The sequence below is a fragment of the Bison bison genome, unplaced genomic scaffold, assembly GCF_000754665.1.
Source record: "Bison bison bison isolate TAMUID 2011002044 unplaced genomic scaffold, Bison_UMD1.0 scf7180017864183, whole genome shotgun sequence".
NCBI classification, from domain to species: domain Eukaryota; kingdom Metazoa; phylum Chordata; class Mammalia; order Artiodactyla; family Bovidae; genus Bison; species Bison bison.
The window spans coordinates 5,519,397-5,541,385 of NW_011494755.1; the positions used below are offsets into that span (position 1 = coordinate 5,519,397).

The following is a 21,989-nucleotide window of genomic DNA, read 5'->3' on the forward strand; positions in this document are numbered from 1 at the left end:
GGGACAACAAAAGGATGAGATGGCTGGATGGCATCACTGACTCGATGGACGTGAGTCTTAGTGAACTCCGGGAGTTGGTGATGGACAGGGAAGCCTGGCATGCTGCGATTCATAGGGTTGCAAAGAGTCGGACACGACTGAGCGACTGATCTGATCTGATTAGATGACTTCCTAGGGTTTTCCCGACTAGGCACTGCACCTACCAAAGAGTGCTTGTCACCACCTCTCTGACGTGCAATGAGTTCTGCCCTAAAACTCATTTAGGGCAGATGGAGATTCTGGGGTCAGGCTGCTGACTTTCAAATCCTAACTCTGGCACTTTGTAGCTTGCAAGTTATTTAATTTCTGTTTCTCAGTCTCAACAGTACAATGCCATAATAATAATATTCTTGTGTGATGTACACATGCACATATTTAAAGCATTTAGGATGGGCACAGAGTAAGTGCTTGATAAATGTTAGTATGCATTATTGTTCATTAAAAATTTTAATTATAATTAATACTACTGCTATCACTACAGTCTCAAAGTATCAATTCTATAGCACAGGGAAGAGCAGGAATTCCAGAATTGATTTACTGTCTGTCATCAGATGCGGATGGTATGGTACTGCTCTACAGACTGTGAAGGGAAAGCCGTTCTGAACAGAGGACAGAAGGCTACAGCTAAACCATACAGCTAAACATGGCCAGGGTAACTACCATAACCCCACACTGGTATTCTCTGTACAAACTGCACTAAGCCTTATGTTACTGAATATTAAGTTTATACCCTATAAGTGTGTTAGTAACTCAGTCGTGTCTGACTCTTTGTGACCCCATGGACTATAGATCGCCAGGCTCCTCTATCCATGGAATTCTCCAGGCAAGAATACTGCAGTGGGTAGCCATTCCCTTCTCCAGGTAATCTTCCCAACCAAGGAATCAAACCTGGGTCTCTTGTATTGCAGGCAGATTCTTTACCATCTGGCCCAAAAGGGAACTTCCTTGTATACTATAGCATTGTTTTAAAGACAAATATCTTGCTTTGTGAAGCGTCTGTATTCTAAAATACCATACAGAAGTATGAGTATTATTTATAATGTTTCTTTGAAATGGCAAGAAAAAAACAAAATATACTCTCTGTATTCTTACCTTGAATTCCTTAATCCCAGTAAAAACACTGATAGATGAAATGTCACTCTCTCCGTTTGGTTTGCATTCGGTTACAATTTCAATGACCTTATCCAATGCCACTTTCATCCGGTCAAATACTCCTTCTTTGTTTTTATGTGCTGACTCACAGTTGGGATGCCTGAGACAAGTCTTTGAAACAATTGAAAAATTTTATGGTAAGATTTGACCCATATCATAATACACAAAATCTTACAGAGAACATGCCATGCTAATAAAAATGGTTCTTTACCGAAATCTCCTGTGTCCCTGGCTCACCCAGCGCTTCTCCTCACTAAAGGTGGAAGCAGGATGAGTAAAGAGTAATAGCAAGTTTAAGTGAAACAGGCAGGGTACAAAACCGCATCTTTAGACTTTAACATGCTTACTTAAAATTGTTGGGAAAAAAAAAACAAACCCTATATCTTCATCATGATTAAAACTTAAAATGTTGCCTAATATGTGCAAGAGCTAAAAAGAAGAATGAGGACAAATGGACAGATGTTTTATGACTGTGGAGGCATCTTTGATTTTCAAAAAATGATATAAAGGAGAAACTACTCCAGGGCCCAGCTGTGAACAGGGCCTTCCACGCAGGCTCCAGGGAAGCCTGTTTCTGTGCCTGCAGTGATCCTAGCACGGAAGCAATGTTCTGAGCAGAAAAGGCAATTCCCACAAAGTGCTAATGAGATGTTCAGCAGTGCACTCTTGAATTGTACCAATTTGCTGGCCTACTGCTGTATGGAATTACAAGCTCTTGATTGACAATTTTGCAAAAAGCAGAATAAGGACTGAGAGGTATGAAATTACAGAATAAACAAACTAAGGGCTGACTTAATACTCCACTGTCACTTAACAGATTCCAACTCGCCTAGTTTTTCTAGAGCATGTGTGCGGGCTCCGCAGCGAGATAGTGCAGGCCATGCAGGCACTGACCCCGTGTGACTGGCCTCCATTTGCAGCACCTAATAAGCCATTTTCTGCTTAGCTGCTCAATCAAAGCTGACTCACAGATTACCTGATGTTTGGACCAGGGATGGAAGTTAACTTTCTTGTTAAAGAATAACTGAAATTTGACTACTATAGCCTATATTCCAATTTATCACTTTCATCTTTTTAAAAAGTGAAATATATATAAATTATGTGCATTTAGGGTTTCTAATTAACTTACAACATAGTAAAACAAAACTTTTCTTACCTTTGAAGCTGTGAGCAGCATCATTGTACACTTTTCAAGAACTGACCTAGCTGCTGCCATTTTTGCCTTTTTCTTTTCATCCTTCAAATCCTAAAAATGGAATAAAACCACTGAGCTGCCTAGGATCATGCAAAAAACTCAATTTCTTGGGAAACCATTTATTCAAGAAAAACAATATTCAACAATTTAACTAACACTGCTTTTTGAAAAATAAAAACAGAATAAAGTTTAATAAAATGTCACCATTTCAGTGTAAATACATTAACACGACGGAGTAGAAACAGCTGCCCTCAGGGCGGCAGAGCCAGGAAGTGAGGCGGATAAGCTGTCACGCGGCTCACGTCTGGTGGCCTGCACACCTGACATTCCTGTGCCCAGGTGAGGACACTTCGCTCCCAACCAGAAACAGCCATCCCATGCTTTACTTAATTAAAAGTGACTTATTTATTCAGCATTTGTGGACCATTATTTCCTTCAAATTAGACACTCAGAAGTCAACTCTTTCAGGAACCATGTCTGATTAACCCCATCTAAGTGCTTATTCATCTCAATGTGAATTTTTTTTTTTTCAATCCTAAAGTTAGCCTATATGCTGCTCTAAAATATTAAGATGTTTCTTGGGTATATAATTTTCCCCAACTAGAATATAAACTCTCAAGTAGACACTGTATTTTGGTTTTTTTCATTTGGTTTCTCTTCATACAGCCTTCAATATGAAGGTGTGCTATCACAGAGGGTCCTCAAATCTTGCTGATTAAATCTACAATCAAATACTCTCATAATAGCTTGATTATAACCATCTAAATCAGAGGTCAGCAAAGATTTTCAATAAAGGGCCAGATAATAAGTTTTTGAGACTTTCTGGTTCATTTGGTCTCTGAAACAATGACTTAATTCTGCCAGTGTAGTATAAAAGCTAGCTTAGACAATACATAAACAAGTCAATATAGCTGTGTTATAATAACTTTACTTATAGACACTGAAATTTGGATTACATAAAATTTTCATAGTTGTTTTTTTTCTCATTTGCGAACTGGATGAAGTCTTTTCTTATAAATAAGAAAGACCTAAAGTTTGAAAATGGTTTGCCTTTTATTTAATAAATTAGAGTGGATGTAAAGTTATCTCTACAATAATATCACTCTCATTCACTTGCATCTCAACACAGCTTTCTTTAATAGGAAACAAAGTTATACCTAGTAAATGAAAAACTGCACAAAACCCCGAAGCTAATTCAGATCACAAGGTAACATTCCAAAGTCTGTGTCCTGCATGTGATTATCACCTATCAGGAGTAGCAATCAAAAATAAAAGTTGAGGTCACTGCTAAAATTTCCACCTATTCCTTGTCTTTAACATACTGAACGGGACTTCTGGCAAAAAAACCCTGTGGGTCTAGATGACAAGGCATCCAATGTATATACACAACACTTGTAAACCATACATTACACCACATATTGTAGGTGACAGCAAGTGATCAAAAAGATGGCATCTCAATCTGTTAGAGGGCTGGTCCACAGGACAAAACAGAGGTCTCATTAACCCCGGATGTCCAAGAAGAACTAAGTGAAGCATATAATTCAGCCCGCCACTTTTCACGCCAAAAACCATCTTTCAACTCCAGCTACAAACCAGGAAAGTTCACACCCAAAACCAGTCTACAGGACTCTACCAGAGCATCTCAAGAAGAGGTCAATTATATATTTAACTTGACATGATAAAATCATGTACAAGTCCCCCAACAAGGAAAGGCAATCCTGGATACGATGTGGTCTTCTATCTCCCCTAAACTTCAGAACTTACAGTCTGAACTGGGGAACACTACTACAAAGAACCAACATCATGGTGCAGCTGAAAACTACAGGCTTTAGAATCAGACACAATTGAGTTCAATCTGCTAGAAAAGTCACCTTAGCAAAGTGTATTATCCTCTGAAGTTCAGCCTCATGTGTGAAACAGTAATAACAATACCTACTTACACAGCTGTTTTGAGAGTCAAACAAGATCAGCTAACGTATAGCCAATGCAATAACCCAGTGCTTGGGTTATTACTATTAATGTAAAACAATTATAAAGATGTAACAATAGAATAATATATAACAAGTTACACAAAGAACAATAACAGAGATATGTAATAAAATATTACCAGGATATGTATAATGACTCATTTATTTGCCTGAACCCTTGTAGAAGAATCAAATGGAAAATTCTGTAAAAAGAGGAAGTACTTGAACTGGGCCTTGAAGGCAAGTATGACCTTTCCCAGTGTGAGAGGTGGGAAAATATTTAACTATTATCTGTGAGCAACAAAAGACACACAGATCTATTTACTTTATCCTGGCTTCTTCAGGAAAGGCTTTTAAGAGCAAGATTATAGACTTAATAAGCAAGACAACCAATCCAAATGATCACAAAGATCACATCTCTAACCAAACTGAAAAGTATGCATGTATCTCAAGACTTGTAAATAGGGTAAACACATACATTTTGTCTATCTCCAGTTAGATGCGCAAACTCCACCATTTCATTTCCAAACTGACTGAATATTTGGACAAACTCTTGAAAGCTATTCACTTTCTCCAGTCTTTCCATAGTTGCAAGAACCTGCAAAAGAGATTATTTTATTTCAGGTTTAAATGTGAAAGAGACTAAGACATCAAGCCTGAGGCAACAGAGGAACAAAAGAGAAATTCTAAATTCTAGAGGAAAGTTGGGAAAGAGTCCCAGGAGAAGACAGAGAAGAAGGAGGGGCTCAGAGAAGTAGATTCAAAAGTTAGAGTCATCTAGGGAATGATCTCTTTTTAGGATAGGAAGTGGGCTTCCTTGAAAATTAAAGGAAAAAGTAAATGAAATGACTAAATATGCAAGAGCTCCCATTTATGTAACAAAGTCTGGAGAAGGTGGCAACTGGGCAGGGCGAAGGTGATCGAATCTTCAGAGAACGAGGACGGGGATGAGGATGAGATGATACAAGAAGCTTTAAGGTTCAGAGAACCAGAGCTGGGGAAGTCCCATCCTTCTCAGAAAGGTGGAAGACTGAGGAGAGGAAGGGAGATGGAGGACTTCAAGAGCAGGAAAAGTTTGAGTCAGTCAGAAACTGCTTGTGGTGAATAACTGTCAAGAAGTTTTGGGCAGCCAGGGGTGGATAGATGGCATGTTTGTAATACAGCCAACAGACAGTGTTATGTATTTTCTTGATATCAGAAATAAAGTAAATAGATGTGAAACATATTTTCAAATTCTTTTCTCTGAAATAACAGTACTGGATTAGTTTTAGTCAGACCAAGATAGGTAAAGAAAACACAGATATCCTGTGTGTACTTATTTTTAATGAGGCTATGATAGATGTTTGGCATGTTAATGGGCCCTGGCAGCTTAGGAAGTCCAGGCGACTACGGCAGATAAGGCAGATCCCACCACTGAACAAAATCTCTGTCTTCCAGAGAGAGGAAGGTTTTTCTTATTCCTCTAGCACTGCCCGATCCACCTCTCTAAATTCGTTTTCTCTTTAATCTTACACTTTTCCAGGTAGTCTTGTCTTCAAACCAGTGGGAGGGTCCCTTCCCTGGCTGACTGCTCTCCCTGCCTCAGGGATTATCCAGGGAAAAAAGTGATTGTATCCATACACACCCTGGCTCCCAGTTAGTTGATGGAGACGATAACAGCCACAGAAGAGGTCTAGACTGGGAGAGTCAAAATCTGTTCTTTAAATTTTGTGATTATTCAGTAATATTTAGAAACTCTGCATACAGCAATTTTATAATGTGCATAATTGTGGTTTCAGGTGACTGAGCTTTTTCTTTTTTAATTGGAGGATAATTGCTTTACAATGTTGTGTTAGTTTCTGCTGTACAACAACATGAATCAGCTATAAGTATATAAATAACCCCTCCCTCTTAAGCCTCCCTCCCACCCAAGCATTTTCTTAAGCATAAAAATTGTTCTATCTGCCTTGGTGGGGGGAGGTACTGAGGAATTCAGTATTTTCATCAGGTAGGTTTCCACTACATACATTGTCATGGTACTTGACTTTTTATCCCAAATTTGTTTTTATCCCAAATCAAAAGTTTTCACCAATAAACCTCAACAAGCAGATAATGGCTTTCTGAGAAGAAATGTTATTTGTAACCAAAAATTTAGGTCCAGTGCACACATTTAGGAATTATAGGTATAGATGAAACACCACTTTCAAATTGTAGACAATTAGAATAATAAACAAAATAGACAAACATTGCCAAATTACTTGCAATGAACTTAAAAAACAACTTTCTGAACAGCCCTGAAAGATACAAGTAGAAACATCAGAAAGGTAAGTACCTTATTTCTCGATCTTATTATTTGCTTAATGACTACTCGGTCTGCCAGTAGCAACACTCTTGTCACTGAAGAAAGCAGTAATCTTGCAGCCTTTATGACTCCTGTTTTATCTGTAAAAATTGTGATCTGGCCATCTGATTCTGGGCGATTCAGGCTGCTCACATCTGTAAGTGCTGCGATTGTTTCTCCTAAGAAGAAAGGTGGTGGTGGGGTGGGGGAGGGGGGAAATTAAACTGGGAATAAGATACACAAATTAAAATCCAGACTTTAAGGTAATGTGCTCAGCGGGTAGAAACTCGACTTCAGGAATAAGAAATAGCTCCTTGATGAGCCCAAAGATTATCATACAAGGATCCCTAAAGGCATAACAATGGCACACTCCTAAGAACTGTGAAAAACTGTTGCCTTCAGCGAGTTTGAAAAATATCATAACTTTTGTTTCCAGTGGTATGCAAACTACATGATCCCCAAAGCCTGTTCTAAAAGACTAAGTGAGAGCGATCCCGAGAGCCAATAACCAAAGAACCTAAAAGCGGAGCAGTAAACAGCTGCCCAGGGTTTGCCCAGGGGGGAGGGGACAGAGGTGGTTGGATGGCATCACTGACTCAATGGACATGAGTTTGCGCAAACTTCAGGAGCTGGTGATGGACAGGGAAGCCTGGCATGCTGCAGTCCATGGGATCGCAAAGAGTCAGACACAACTGAGTGACTGAACTGAACTGAACTGAACTGAGGGAATAGACATTGGGGGCTTGGTGGTTACAGGGGAGAAGGCGTCACTGCCTGTCTTCACAATCTGAAGGGGCGAGGGTTTTTCCAGACAACCAGGGAGAGAAGACAAAGTTTTGGGCACCAAACGGGAGGCATCCTCAGTGACAAGGGGAACTAGAAAAATCAGCCCTCAGTAGGCAGAGGGAAACAATAAGCGAGTTCATCTGCTGGTCAGCCTGGGCTCTGGTGGCAAAACAAAACTGTTCCTCCTAAGAACTCATGTCCCAGGCTGGCCCTCAGGCGTGCTGTCTGAATATACACTTTTCATGATGCCCAGCATAAGCCATTCTATCAAACCAACTCCCCACCTCTAGAAAAAGTCTCTTCTTCACTATTGCTATGAAAATATTTTAATTTCTGTAGTAGCAATTATCCATCAATAAAACAATTCAAATATTTCTTATCCCCCCAAATCAAACTGTAGTTTCTCAAACCTTACTTTTTAATTAAATAGATTTTTTTTTAATAAGCTTTTCATCATCTTGTAATGTTCAAGATCATTTTTCAAGTCCTAAATAAATCTGAGTCCATAATGGATCAATTTTTCTCATATAAGCCCTCCTGTCAATACTATTACATACTCCCAAGAGGTTAAGGACCTCGAGAAAAATTACCTGAATTTTAACAGATACATCACAAGGTATAATGTAATGAAGTCAGGATTCAGGAAGATTAGATAGAAGCATATAAAATGGACTGGAAAGGAGAGATTCAGAGCCAGGCTACTAATCACGCAGCTATCTTAATTGTGGATGTGAAGTGGTAAGGATCTTACCAGGATGACAGCCATAGGAATATTAAAAAAAAAGACGATTTGAGAGACACTGAGTTAAGAAAATACAAAATCAGGACCTTAACAACTGATAAGACGGAAAGGAAAAGTGAAAAAAATGGCTTCAAGGTTGTAAACCCAAGTCGCTTAAAAAAGTCAGTAGGGCATGGGAAGGGAGATGATAAATCTAGTTTCAGACAATAGGAACCTGATACGACACAGGAAAACCCAAAAGATAAGCCACTACATAAGGAATGGTTACATATCAGGACCACAGCTGGAGTTCCACTAACAGATGAAATCTGGGGTAGCCAGTCTCCAAGGTGGCTCCCAATGGTCCCCACCTCCTGATATTTTCATCCTTGTGTTACCTCGTCGTACCAGGGTTGGCATGGCAGAAGTGATTGTATGTTATTGCCAAGGTCTTGTTGTTAAAGACGATGAGGTTGATATCTTGGTTTCTCTCCCCATCTGAGGAAAGCTGTTACCATGCTGTATGTAGCCACTACCACAGACAGGTACATATGGGGCGAAACTGCGCCCTCTGGTCAACAGTTGGCAAAAATGTGAAGCCTGCCAATCATCAGGAGGCGGAGCTTGAAAGCAGATCCTGCAGTCCAGCCAAATGCTCAGACAACTGCAGGTCCAGCCAACACCCTGCGTGCAATCTCATGAGAGACACAGACCCAGAACCAGCTGGTTAAGCTACTCCTTGATTTCTGACCCTCAGAAACTAGTGAGGGAAGAGATGTTTGTGGTTTTAAGTTGCTAAGTTTGGGTTAATATGTTACACCGCAATAGGTAACCAAAACAAAGATTATACAGCAAAATATAAAGAGAAAAGAAAGGCTAGAATTAAACTTGAATGTACAGAAAAAGGAGTTGGAGGGACAGTATCACTTTGCAATAGCAAGTAGTATAAAAATGTTTTCTCTGCACCCCTGGAAAATTTTCCTTTTTCCAGCAGTTCTCAATCATCAAATATACGAGCTTGCGCATTATAGCATCTTTTAACCTTCCTTTTTCTGACTAAACCTCAGGCATTCAGCCTGAAGTTTGCAAGATGGTAACATTTGGTTAGCTGTACCAACAAAGTTAAATGCTTCCTTAACATTATAGAGTTGTTCCAAGTATTGACTACTCTGAAATTAGTTCCTTGGAAAAGGCACAAAGTTGCCCCATAGATTCATGGTTGTCACTTTTTTTAACTTGTTAGATGTGTTAGTGTTTTGTCTTAAAGCAAAAACTCTGAAGTCAGTCAACTACAAATATTTATTGAGCACCCATAGAAAATGTAAAGCTTGACTAGAAGCCAAGTAAAAAGTAAAAACAGTGGGGGGAGGGGGAGGGGTTGATGAAATGGGTGGAGTCAAAAGGTATAAACTTCTAGCTATAAAATAAATAAGACATGGGTATATAAATGTACAGACTAGCATCCATAGTTAATAATATTGTATTGCATATTTGAAAGGTGTTACAAAGTAAATCTTAAGGTCTCTACAAGAAAAAATCATTACATTGAATACCTGACACTAGTGTAATGCTGTATGTCGATTATACCCCAAACTAGAAAAAAGCAAAACTATAATGCAAAAGCTCAACACAAGAAAAGTTAACACTAATAATTACAATGACAACCAATATTTACTGAGCACTTTCTATGTGTCAAATGCACACATGCATTATATCAAAACACTTCTATAAACACTAACAATATCCCCATTTTATAGACGAGAAAACTGAGACTATGTTCCTCAAATGACCATTCTCATCCTTTTATCTGAGTGACTTTAAGAGGCAGTTCTCAAGAAGGAAAAGGACACTGCACGTAAGAGAGAACATGTGGAGACCATGACACCAGACAGCTTCCCAAATATGCCTGCACGGAGCTCCTCGGCTTACAGGACTTTCAGGGCTGCACAGTCTGCTGGAGCTGGGGTCGGTGTGCACGTCCTCATTCCTCCAACACTTAGAGCACAGTGGCATGCTAGGAAGCCAATAAGGTGAGGACTCGGACTGCCGTTTCATTTAAAAATCCTTACTCTTGCTTTAATTAAGGATTCGCTTAAGAAACAATAATGTGAAGAACTGTCCATTGCATTATGTAATAATGTCTGTTGTGTAAGTGCCCATACAATTTAGTTCCTGGAAAAAAGCCTCTCTCCTCTTGACGAGCTGGTTTGTTTCCTTCCGACAAACAATGAGAATTAAATAACCATTTCTTTCCCACATTTTTTGTCTAGCTTTTCAGGAAGCAGAAAGACAAATTTCATGTTTAATTGGAGTAACAATGTTGGCCAATTCATTTCTAGTACACTTATATACATCTCCTATTTTAATGGGTTTATTAATCATATATTTAATTGTAACTCTTTTACATCTCTTTTTTTTTTTTGGCTAAACCTCACAGCTTTCAGGATCTTAGTTCCCCAATCAAGGATTGATCCTGGGCCATGGCAGTGAAAGCATGAGTCCTACCCACTGGACCACAAGGAAATTTCCTTAAATCTCTCTTAATATGAGGCAAAACATAAATTACGAATAGACTAAGGCCATCTCATTCCTATTCTGTTGACATATCCTAGTGAGTGACTAGAAACCCAAACTCAGAATCCTCTCTTTGCTTTAATCAATAACCAAATTCTATCATTTAATCACCTAGTGACTATTTAGTGTACTTTTTCTGCTTTTTATACCCCTAAGACACTGTCTTGATTCAGCCTGGTACAACAGAAAAGCGTTATCAACTCCATATTAATCTCTCTGCCTTTAGTCTCAACCCTCTCTCAATCATCCCTCATTTGTTCATTTCCCCCATGCAACCAGAAAGATTTCTAACATAAAACTACTGTCTTTCATCTGGCCCCAAATCCTCAATCTATCAAGTACAGAACAGTACCTGAAGCCATTCATGTACCATTCGGGCATGTATCATCTGGCTGGCCCCTTCACATTACTTGCCCTTATCTCACCCACTCCGTTCCCCCACAATGACACTCCAAATATACCTGCTTCTCCCTCAGAGTTCAGTCGCTCAGTTGTGTCTGACTCTTTGCGACCCCATGAATCGCAGCACGCCAGGCCTCCCTGTCCATCACCAACTCCCGGAGTTCACTCAGACTCACGTTCATCGAGTCGGTGATGCCATCCAGCCATCTCATCCTCTGTCGTCCACTTCTCCTCCTGCCCCCAATCCCTCCCAGCATCAGGGTCTTTTCAAATGAGTTAACTCTTTGCATGAGGTGGCCAAAGTACTGGAGTTTCAGCTTCAGCATCAGTCCTTCCAATGAACACCCAGGACTGATCTCCTTTAGGATGGACTGGTTGGATCTCCTTGCAGTCCAAGGGACTCTCAAGAGTCTTCTCCAATACCACAGTTCAAAAGCATCAATTCTTTGGCGCTGAGCTTTCTTCACAGTCCAACTCTCACATCCATACATGACCACTGGAAAAACCATAGCCTTGACTAGACAGACCTTTGTTGGCAAAGTAATATCTCTGCTTTTCAATATGCTATCTAGGTTGGTCACAACTTTCCTTCCAAGGAGTGTCTTTAAATTTAATGGCTACAATCACCATCTGCAGTGATTTTGGAGCCCAAAAAAATAAAGTCTGACACTGTTTCCACTGTTTCCCCGTCTATTTGCCATGAAATGATGGGACCGGATGCCATGATCTTAGTTTTCTGAATGTTGAGCTTTAAGCCAGCTTTTTCACTCTCCTCTTTCACTTTCAGGCTTTTTAGTTCCTCTTCACTTTCTGCCATAAGGGTGGTGTCATCTGCGTATCTGAGGTTACTGATATTTCTCCCAGCAATCTTGATTCCTTATGCTGCCTTATTATCTTTTCCATAACTATCACTACCTGCCACTGGGCACTTATCTATTTGTTCATTTATTTGTGTCTCCTTCTCTAGAATACAAGCTCCATAAAGACAGATTTTTATTGACTTCTATGTAGCTATATCCCTTTGGTCTAGAAGAATGCCTGGCATATGGCCAGCACTCAGTAAATATTTATTTAAAGAATAAGTGGATAAATGATACTCAACAAAACTATTTGTATGCAGCAAAACTCCCCAGTTCTCCCAAGCTTCTATGCCACCAGTTATAGAGACTTCTGAGACATCAGGAAATCTGAAATCAGATTTGTCTCCTGTAGACACAGGAAGGTGCTTACTTTTATTTTCCATTTTCCATATAGTGGTAAATAGGCTACCATGCTCCTTGATGGCAGAGTCTATGCCTCACATTCTCTACACCTCTCACGCTCAATGGCTGATGGCAAGGGTGGTAAAGAAACCACTTGCCAATGCAGGAGACACAAGGGATGTGGGTTTGATCCCTGGATCGGGAAGATCCCCTGGAGTAGGCAACCCACTCCAGTATTCTTCCTGGAAAATTCCACAGACAGAGGAACCTGGTGGGCTACAGTCCACGGGTCTGCAAAGAGCTGGATGTGACTGAGTGCACACGTACATACGGGCAGTGGGCTTCTGCCCCGCCCGGTGAGGACAGTCCACGTGGGCTTCTGCCCTGCCCAGTGAGGACAGTCCACGACGCAGACTCAGGACTTGATCCAAGAGACATTCAATATTCCTGGAAGCTAATCCAGGGCTTTAATGACCTACACATCTGTACTAACAGATTAAAAGGCAGTACACATCTTTACTCAACACGACACAATCATTTGTCATGATATCCAAAGCAATAAAATTGGTATAAACAGGCTTCAACATACCTGCTTGTTTAGCTTCAATACAGGCAATATTTATTTCTTCTTTCAAGTCCCAGTTTTCATTGGCTATAGCTTCCCCCACTTTAACAAATCTTCCAACTGCCAAGTTGACGGCTTGTCCTACACGCTGAATTGCTTGCAGAGTTTTATCAGACTTTTTGGTATTATCTTTATGATTAATAAGTGTGGTGATCTAAAAGTAAAAGATAAAAGCAAACTGCTTAAAGTTTATCTCAGTACTTTTTTTTAAAGCGATATCACAAAGACCAAGAAAATTAAGCCCAGCATACTACACTAGCCTAATAAACTCAATTAATTGACAGCTTTAATGCTTCAACCCAGAGACAAGCAGCAAACACCTTGCATCTCTCCTGAGGTCAACGTTTCCTTTACTAACAACTCCAGATTTACCTGAGGGGGTTATCAGGGCACACATTTCTGTAAACCCTCCAGACAGATCAACAAATCATAAAGACAGGAGAAAAGTAGAAGAGGGTGGATTCTTACATTCAAAGAATCCACAGGAAACCAAAGCACGTCAGGTCTAGATTCTTCGACCGTGACTCGGGCTGCTGTGAGAGTAGAGACAGCATGTTGTTCTCCAGGCGCTGCACTCTGCTGCCTAGCAGCGTGTAGGCTATACAAAACGCTATGTGAACCACAGATGCTACGGAAACAACCAGACACTTGAGAAGGACCAATGTAATCTATGTTTTATAGTTCGCCAAGGTTTGTTGTAGGCTCAAAGTAAATAAAATACCAAGAGCTTTAACACTTGACTCCAGGCCCTGAAATAAAATATAAAAGGTGAAAAGTTAAGCTGTTTGAAACAAATATAAATCTTCAAAATGTCCAGGAAAATTAGCACATGAACTATACTGACATATAAAGATATTTAAAGAATGTTACATGAAAAATGTAAATCCCAAATGGTACATGTCCACTGCGTATAACTTTGAAATGATTTCTATAATACATTAACAAAGATCAGAATAGAGAATTAAGAGGAAGAGGCTTGCTCTTTGATCAGCTACTATGTGGCAAGCACTTTGTGTGTTATGGTATTAATAGTTTTAAGTCAGAAAGGCCTGTGTATGTTTCTTGGCTCTGCCATTCCTAGCTAAATGACCTAGGGAAATTTACTTAAAAATCTCTCTAAATTTCCTCATCTCTCATACTGTTTTTCAAATTTTGAAAATGTTCTAGAGTCCAGATCCTGAGGATACATCACTGAGCAGGACAAACACAATCCTGCCCTCATTCTGTTTACTGTCTAACCACGTAACAATAATTCAATTGTACACAATGTATTTGTTGAACACCTATCATTTGCCAAATAAAATCCTAGACAGTGATGAAACAGCAATGAACAAGAAAGGAAAGGCCCACAATCTCATGGAGCTTACATTCTAGTGGAGTGAGGGGAGACACAATAATCACACAAATGGGTTAAAGAAACTAACGTAAATGCTATGCAAAACGTTAGAATAAGACAATGTGACAGAAAGTATCCGTGTAGCTACCTGAGATTAGTTGACCTTCCTTCTACGAAGAAGTGATATTTAAACTGTGATCTAAATGATATCAAGTAGAGAGGCCAGTAAACATCAGGCGATAAAGTGTTGCAGGGAGAAGAAATAACTGTTTAAGAAAAATAAGGGAAGAAAAGAAGGGGCATCCTTCAGTATGAGACTATTCTTTTTTTTTTTTCCCCCCAAAGAATAAAGTAAGGCCAGAAGTGGGTAAAGAACAGTGGGCAAGAAGACAAGTGTAAAACCAATATCCAACAGGTAGGCAGGGACCAGCCTTTACTGCAAGGCTGTGAATTGCAATAAAGAGTTTGTATTTGACTCTGTGCATGACAGAAAGTCACTGAACAATTTTTGAGGATTGTGGTTAGTGGTTTTAAAATGTGTGCTCCAGTTCTTCAATATTTCTCCTTTCAAGCTTCATTTCTCTCCTCTTAAGTGAGATGAAATTAGTGACCCACCTCTAACCAATAGAATAAAGTAGAAGCAAGGATGTGCCTCTGAGAGTAAGTATTAATACACATTGTGACTTACATTTCTCTCTCTCTCTCTGGGATCAATCACTGGGGAAGAAAACCAGCTACCAAATCATGGAGGAGAGACCCACATGGTAAATAAATGCTTACAAGAGTGTCTGGTGTTTAGTAAACATTACATAATGACTGCATGCTAAGTCACTTCAGTCCTGTCTGACACTTTTCGACCCCATGGACTGTAGCCCATCAAGCTCCTCTGTCCATGGGACACTTGAGGCAAGAATGCTGGAGTGGTTAGCCATGCCCCTCCAGGGGAGCTTCCCAACTCAGGGATCCAACCCGGGTCTCCTGCATTGCAGGCAGATTCTTTACCATGTGAGCCACCAGGAAACTGCCTGCAATGCAGGACACCTGGGTTGGATCCCAGGGTCAGAAAGATCTCCTGGAGAAGGGAATGGTACCCACTCCAGTAATCTTGCCTGGAGAACTCCATGGACAGAGGAGCCTGGTGGGCTACAGTCCATGGGGTCACAGAGTCAGACATGACTGAGTCACTAACACTTCCACATAATGATTAGATGTAACCCAATTTACATTTCTAGAATCTCTGTTCTTTCCTCATGTTTGTGATGCTATCTTATTTTCTAGAATAACTGACACTAATCTCTTGATTGAAATGGATTATCTTAGTTTGTTTTGTGGGAAGATAAGAAAAGAGGTGAAGATCCAGGAAGGAAAAAAAAAAACAAGCCTGGCAGTAGGCCAGAAAACAGAACAAAGTCTTAATTCCTTGAGACCTGAAAAACAAGGGAGTCAGCCCAGGACAGAGAAGTTCATCTCTGGGCTTAACTCACTAGTAAACAATCAAAACCACTACATATAAAAATTGACTAATCTGCTATAGAAACCAATATAGAAGAAAGCACGCTGAATCACGCTGAGGTCTTTAAAAGGAGAAAAAGGGGCTCTTTCACTCACTTTATACACCATTTCTGTGTTTTACCTTTGCATTAAAAACACCAATATTCACATACACAGATCAGCAGAGCTCCCCATATGGACTCAGTGCATCTCCAACTTGGTGAGACCGTCGATCCTCAAAGTTTCCAGGACAGTGCAGTGAGAAGCAAGAAGACAGGGGAGCTACCCTAGAGACTTCAAGCCTCTGTGTAATGGTGAGTAGAGTAAATCTATCAAAGACAGGAAAAGACTGGTGGGTGGTAGAATAACATTCCAGGCTAGGGTGGGGCTGTGTGGCAGATTTCCCTCTTCCCTTCCTTGGATAAAAGCATTGTAAGACTGGGAGTGGGAGTTTTGACAGGAAGAATAAAGTGATTATTAAAGAAGGTGGGTGCCGCTCTGCAGGAACTGTGCTTGGGACTTAGCCCAGGGCATGTAAAAAAACTGTCTGAATTACAAAACATACAACAAATGAGTGTATATAACAGATATTTGTATCATTTAAAGAAATGACAGGAAGGCAAAACACACCTACCACCAACCTTCAGAAAGCACTACCAGCACCTCTGAAAATCCAGGTGCCCTATGGGTCCCTCACTTTCCAGATCACCCCCTCACCGGCCAAAAGAAACCACTGTCCTAATTTTGTGCTCATCCTCCCCTTATTATAACGATTGCACCTATGTTATATCCTTAAATGATACATGGTTTTGTTGTGCCTGCTTTGAACCTTTTAATTTTCTCTCCTTAACATTGGAGATTCATCCAGACTGATAATTATAGCCGTGGCTCATCCATTTCACCGCTGCAGCAGTGCCTCATTTTATGAACCTAGCACTCTTCATTTAAACAGCTTTGCTGCTAAAAGACGTTTGGGTAGTTTTCAGTTTGGAGCCATTAGAAGCAAACTGACTATCAACATTCCAAACTATGTCTCTAAGACACGTGCAGGATTTTCTCCTGGGGTGTGGATTTACGAGTGAAATTACTGGGCGTAGGTAATACCCACTGTCAACTTTAATATATTACATCAAATTGTTTTCCAAAATGGTCGTACTGCTGACATTTCCATTAGCTCCCCATTCCAATGCTTGTGCTCACTGTGGTTTTAACTTGTACTTCACTGGTTACTAATAAAGTTGAGCATCTTTTCACATATGTGTTAGCCATCTGTTTCCTCTTCTACAACATGACTATTTATTTTACCAATTTTTAATGGGTAATCTTATTTTTGATTCATTGGAGTCATTTATTTTGGGTGCTACAATCATTTGGTGGTTATTTCTGTTGCAATCATATTCTCTTGCTTTATGGCTTATCCTTTCAATTCTGACGAACAAAGATTCTTCATTTTAATGGAGCAAATATATTAATCTTCACTTTCGGTCTATTAAGAATTCCTTTCCCACCGAGGTGGGGAAAATATTGCCCAATTTTTTTTTGCCTAAAAGTAAGTTTTTACTTCCATATTGATATTTTTAATCCATTTGGAACTGTTTCTGTATATACTGTGAGATAGAGATGCAATATCATGTGTTTCTATTTAGATAACCAATTATCCTCATTTTAAAAAAAATTCTTCCTTTTCCTACTGACAAGAAGTGCCCATTCTGTGAATTATCAAGTTTCCATATATGTGTGATTGTTCCTAAGTTCTCTATTCCGTTTCACTAGGCTCTTTGTCCATTTCTGTTAAACCCACATTGTCTTAATTACTCTAGCTTTATAAGACTTGAAATCTGGTAGAGCAACTCCACCCACCTTGTTTCTCTTCTGATATTCTTGGTATTCTGATATTCTTTCATATAAATTTTAGTATTACTTTTATCAAATTCTACTAAAAAAATTCCAATGAAATGTTCATTGGAATCACATTAAATTTACATATCAATAGGGAAAATTGGGAGCTTCCCTGCTGGCTGAGATAGTAAAGAATCTGCCTGCAATGCGGGAGACTCAGGTTCAATCTCTGGGTCAGGAAGATCCCCTGGAGGAGGAAACGGCAACCCACTCCAATATTCTTACCTGAGAAATCCTATGGACAGAGGAGCTGGATGGGCTACAGTCCATGAGTTTGCAAAGAGTCAGACATGACTGAAGCGACTTGGCACAGGGAAAATTGATATGCCCATGACATCAAGTCAATCTAGCCAAGAACATGGTACTTCTTTCCCATTTATTTAGCTCTACTTTGGCCTTCTCATAAAATTCCCCACAAAGCTTAGCAACTCTTTTACTAGACACATATATACACATATTTTGCTTTCATTTTTATTCTAACTGGTATTTAAAAATTTAAACAAATTTTTAATGGAGTATGAGTTGATTTATAACTGGTATCATTTTTTAGGACTACTTTTCTGTTATTAATGCAGAGCAAAGTGCAACTGACTTAAACTCTTACACTGAGTGAACTTACTAAACCTCTAAATTTTTAAAATTTATTTGTAGACTCCATTTCTCTAAGGAAATGTTTATTTTAAATTTGACTTATTGCTATGACGTTAAATAGATGGAGAAACAATGGAAATAGTGATAGACTTTATATTCTTGGGCTCCAAAATCGCTACAGATGGTGACTGCAGCCATGAAATTAAAAGACGCTTGCTCCTTGGAAGAAAAGCTATTACAAACCTAGACAGTATATTAAAAAGCAGAGACATTGCTTTTTAAAAAGCAGAGACATTGCCAACAAAGATCCATCTAGTCGAAGCTATGGTTTTTCCAGTAGTCATATATGGACATGAGAGTTGGACCCTAAGGAAGGCTAAACGTGGAAGAATTGATGCTTTTGAGCTGTGATGCTGGAGAAAACTCTAGAGTCCCTTGGACTACAAGATCAAACCAGTCAATCCTAAAGGAAATCAATCCTGAATATTCATTGGAAGGACTGATGCTGAAGCTACATTACTTTGGCACCTGATGCGAAGAGCCAACTCCTTAGAAAAGACCCTGATGCTGGGAAAGATTAAAGGCAGGAGGAGAAGCGGACAACAGAGGATGAGACGGTTGGATGGCATCACCGACTCAATGGACATAGTTTGAGCAAGCTCCAGGAAATGGTGAAGGACAGGGAAGCCTGGCATGCTGCAGTTCATGGGATCACAAGTTGGACACGACTGAGTGACTGAACAACAACTTCTATTACTAGTTTGTTATGCGCTCTTTATCACAATGAGGAGTTGAATTTAACCGAATACTTCCCTGGTGGCTCAAAGGGTAAAGAGTCTGCCTGCAATGCAGGAGACCCAGGTTCAATCCCTGGGTCAGGAAGATCCCCTGGAGAAGGAAATGGCAACCCACTCCAGTATTCTTGCCTGGAGAATACCATGGACAGAGGAGCCTGGCGGGCTACAATCCACAGGGTCCCAAAGAGTCGGACATGACAGAGCGACTTCACTTTCACTAGAGTGACTTCACTTTCACTTTTTTTCCTGCATCCACTGAAAAGAACAGTATCTTTTCTAATATGTGATGAGGAAAATTATACAGGTACATTTGTCTAATATTGATGTAACTTTGCATTCCTAGAAAAAGACCAGTAGTCCAGAACTTTTTACTTAGAGCCAGGTTAAATGATCTGAGTAGAAACTGCTTAAAACTGACTCAACTGTACAAGAATAGCCCTACTTGCTCACCTCAGACCCTATCTCCTCTAGGGTATCGCTGCTGACTCATCCACACCTGCTCTGAGCTCTTAGAGCATTTACTATTGATGATGTTCATCTGACACTTGCCACGTGCTATTCTGTACCTGTCCTATCTCCCACAAGCCCCTTGAAGAGTAGTAACTAGAAAGCTTACAACAAATGCTTGCCTAAAAACCTTAAACTAGTCTAATGGATACGATGGTAAAACATGAGTTGAATAATATTATGCAGCATCCTTAGAAAGATGAGACTCCTGGACATGAGTTTTCTAGAGAGCTTCACTCGAATCCACTAATACTCACTAAAACATAAAAATCATTCTAAATCACATTCCACACTTCTGCTTTGTGAGTGTTTTGCCCATGCTATAGATATTTCTTGATTTTAAGCAAGATTTAACTTTTTGTTGTTGTTGAGTTCCGCCTGCAATGCAGGAGATTCCAGTTTGATTCCTGGGTCAAGAAGATCCCCTGGAGAAGGGAAAGGTGACCCACTCCAGTATTATGGCCTGGAGAATTCCATGGATTGTATAGTCCATGGGGTCGCAGAGAGTCAGACACTACTGAGCGACTTTCACTTTCACGGTTAATCATCAGTTATAATAATGCTAAAGATATAGCTGTGGACACATAATATATGGGATGCAGAACCTCAGCTATGGCCCTGAATTAGCCTTTAACAGGGAAGGAAAAACAAAAAAAAAAATGCCCATATTTTCCCCAGTTAGCATTGACCTCTAGTTAACTCTCAGCAGCCAATGCACATTTCCTTCTCCACTCTCCTACTCTCTCCACCCTCTCTTACCCCTGAATTACACAATGCAGAACTTGTAGGATACATTTTTAGCAGTGATAGTGTGAAATGTTACCATTTCCCCAGATTACAACAACCTTGTTTTGCCATTGTGACTCTCTTATCTGGACCTACTACTAGCTGACCTCATCACGTCTTCTAATCTCTGCTGTTGCTGCTGCTGCTGCTAAGTCGCTTTAGTTGTGTCCGACTCTGTGCGACCCCATAGATGGCAGCCCACCAGGCTCCCCCGTCCCTGGGATTCTCCAGGCAAGAACACTGGTTCTAATCTCTAGAGACAACAAATACAATACGGTGTAGCTAAGACTCTGGGGCCAGGCTGTCAGGGTGCAAACCCCAGTTGGACATTTACAGGGTGAAAGTCCCACAAGTCCCTTATCCTCAGCTTCCTCTTTCATATAATGAAAATATCTACCCCTATAAGATTTATGAGAATTAAATGGGCTAATAAGTGTAAAGTGCATAGAACACGGTCTCACCCATAGTAAGCATTCTATCTGGATTATTATTATTATTAAATGGATAAAATACCACTCTCTTAACTCTCTCTTAAAACTACTCCAGTATTTCTCATTTTCTGTTGTGGTTGTGTTGGTGGTGGTAATGGCATTCTTTTGTAGGAGGGGGCAATGCAGACATCACTAACTGATCCTCAACTCATCCCACCTGTCAGTGCTTCTGGCCGACAATGAAGGGAAGGCCCACACACAGCATCAAGGTTATTCACTGTTCTGTTAGCCAGGCTAAAATAAGCACAGGTGAAGAAAATGGGGCTGTTTATTTAATCAGCATAACAGAAATATGGGACATGTGTGACTACTGTTATCAAATATTTGCAGGCTGGGATGGATTATTGAAAATCCTATGGAAGAGCTACAGGCCCAACCACTGAGCATGTTTAAGCAGGGCCCTGGTGACCAGATGTCAAGGATGCTGTAGGAGAGAATTTTTTAAAATTCAGAGTCAGATAACTTTTAAGATTCCTTCTACCTTGAAAATCTTGACAATATGAATGTGAATCATCAAGACGTTACAAAGGAGTTGTGAGTCACACATCCAGAATTTTTCACTGCCCACAGTGCTTGGCACATAACAGACCTAGCTGAGGAATTCTAGCCCCGAGGGTTCGTGTAAGTCGGCTCTCAGTAACAAAAAATTCTCTAAAGCTAAGCGCGTCAATTAGCTGATTCCAGACTTCTGTTGTGACCGGTAAATTCAATAAACCATACATCCCAAATGGGATTTGGCAAAAAGATGTGTACCCGGATTAACTATCAGGCGGTCCTCCACTTCACCCTTCCGAGGCAGGGCAAAAGCCAATTAAAGTGAGCAGGCAGGTTAAGGGGAAGGGTGGCCCGGGGTAAATGGGCGACTGGGGAGCAGACTTACACACGATCCGGGGAAGGGACAAAGGCCTAGGGGAGAGAGCACGCTGGACTCGGAGGCACGCGCCAGCCAGACTGGCTACAGTCCGGGTTGGGACTGGAGATGCAAAGGTGTGACGGCCGCGAGGAGGGCCCCTGAGCGCCAGCGGAGCACCCGCGGGGGTCCCCTCCGCTCCCTGGGAGCAGGGCCGGGGGCCGCCGGAGTCGCAGTCTCGGGGCGGTTCGGGTAGGG

At 40.4% G+C, this 21,989-nt stretch overlaps 1 protein-coding gene across 1 annotated transcript in view; it reads right to left on the reverse strand.

Annotated features, from left to right (window-relative positions):
- The window catches only part of CTNNAL1 (catenin (cadherin-associated protein), alpha-like 1), a 55,865-nt gene that overhangs the window by 33,144 nt on the left and 732 nt on the right, over positions 1-21,989 (reverse strand). Inside the window, exons 2-8 of the mRNA XM_010843620.1 lie at positions 21,635-21,668; positions 13,452-13,651; positions 12,948-13,137; positions 6,665-6,852; positions 4,832-4,951; positions 2,348-2,437; positions 1,132-1,302 (exon numbers count right to left, since the gene is read on the reverse strand). Of these exons, the coding sequence (XP_010841922.1) occupies positions 1,132-1,302; positions 2,348-2,437; positions 4,832-4,951; positions 6,665-6,852; positions 12,948-13,137; positions 13,452-13,651; positions 21,635-21,668 (993 nt within the window). The remainder of the gene's footprint in view (positions 1-1,131; positions 1,303-2,347; positions 2,438-4,831; positions 4,952-6,664; positions 6,853-12,947; positions 13,138-13,451; positions 13,652-21,634; positions 21,669-21,989) is intronic.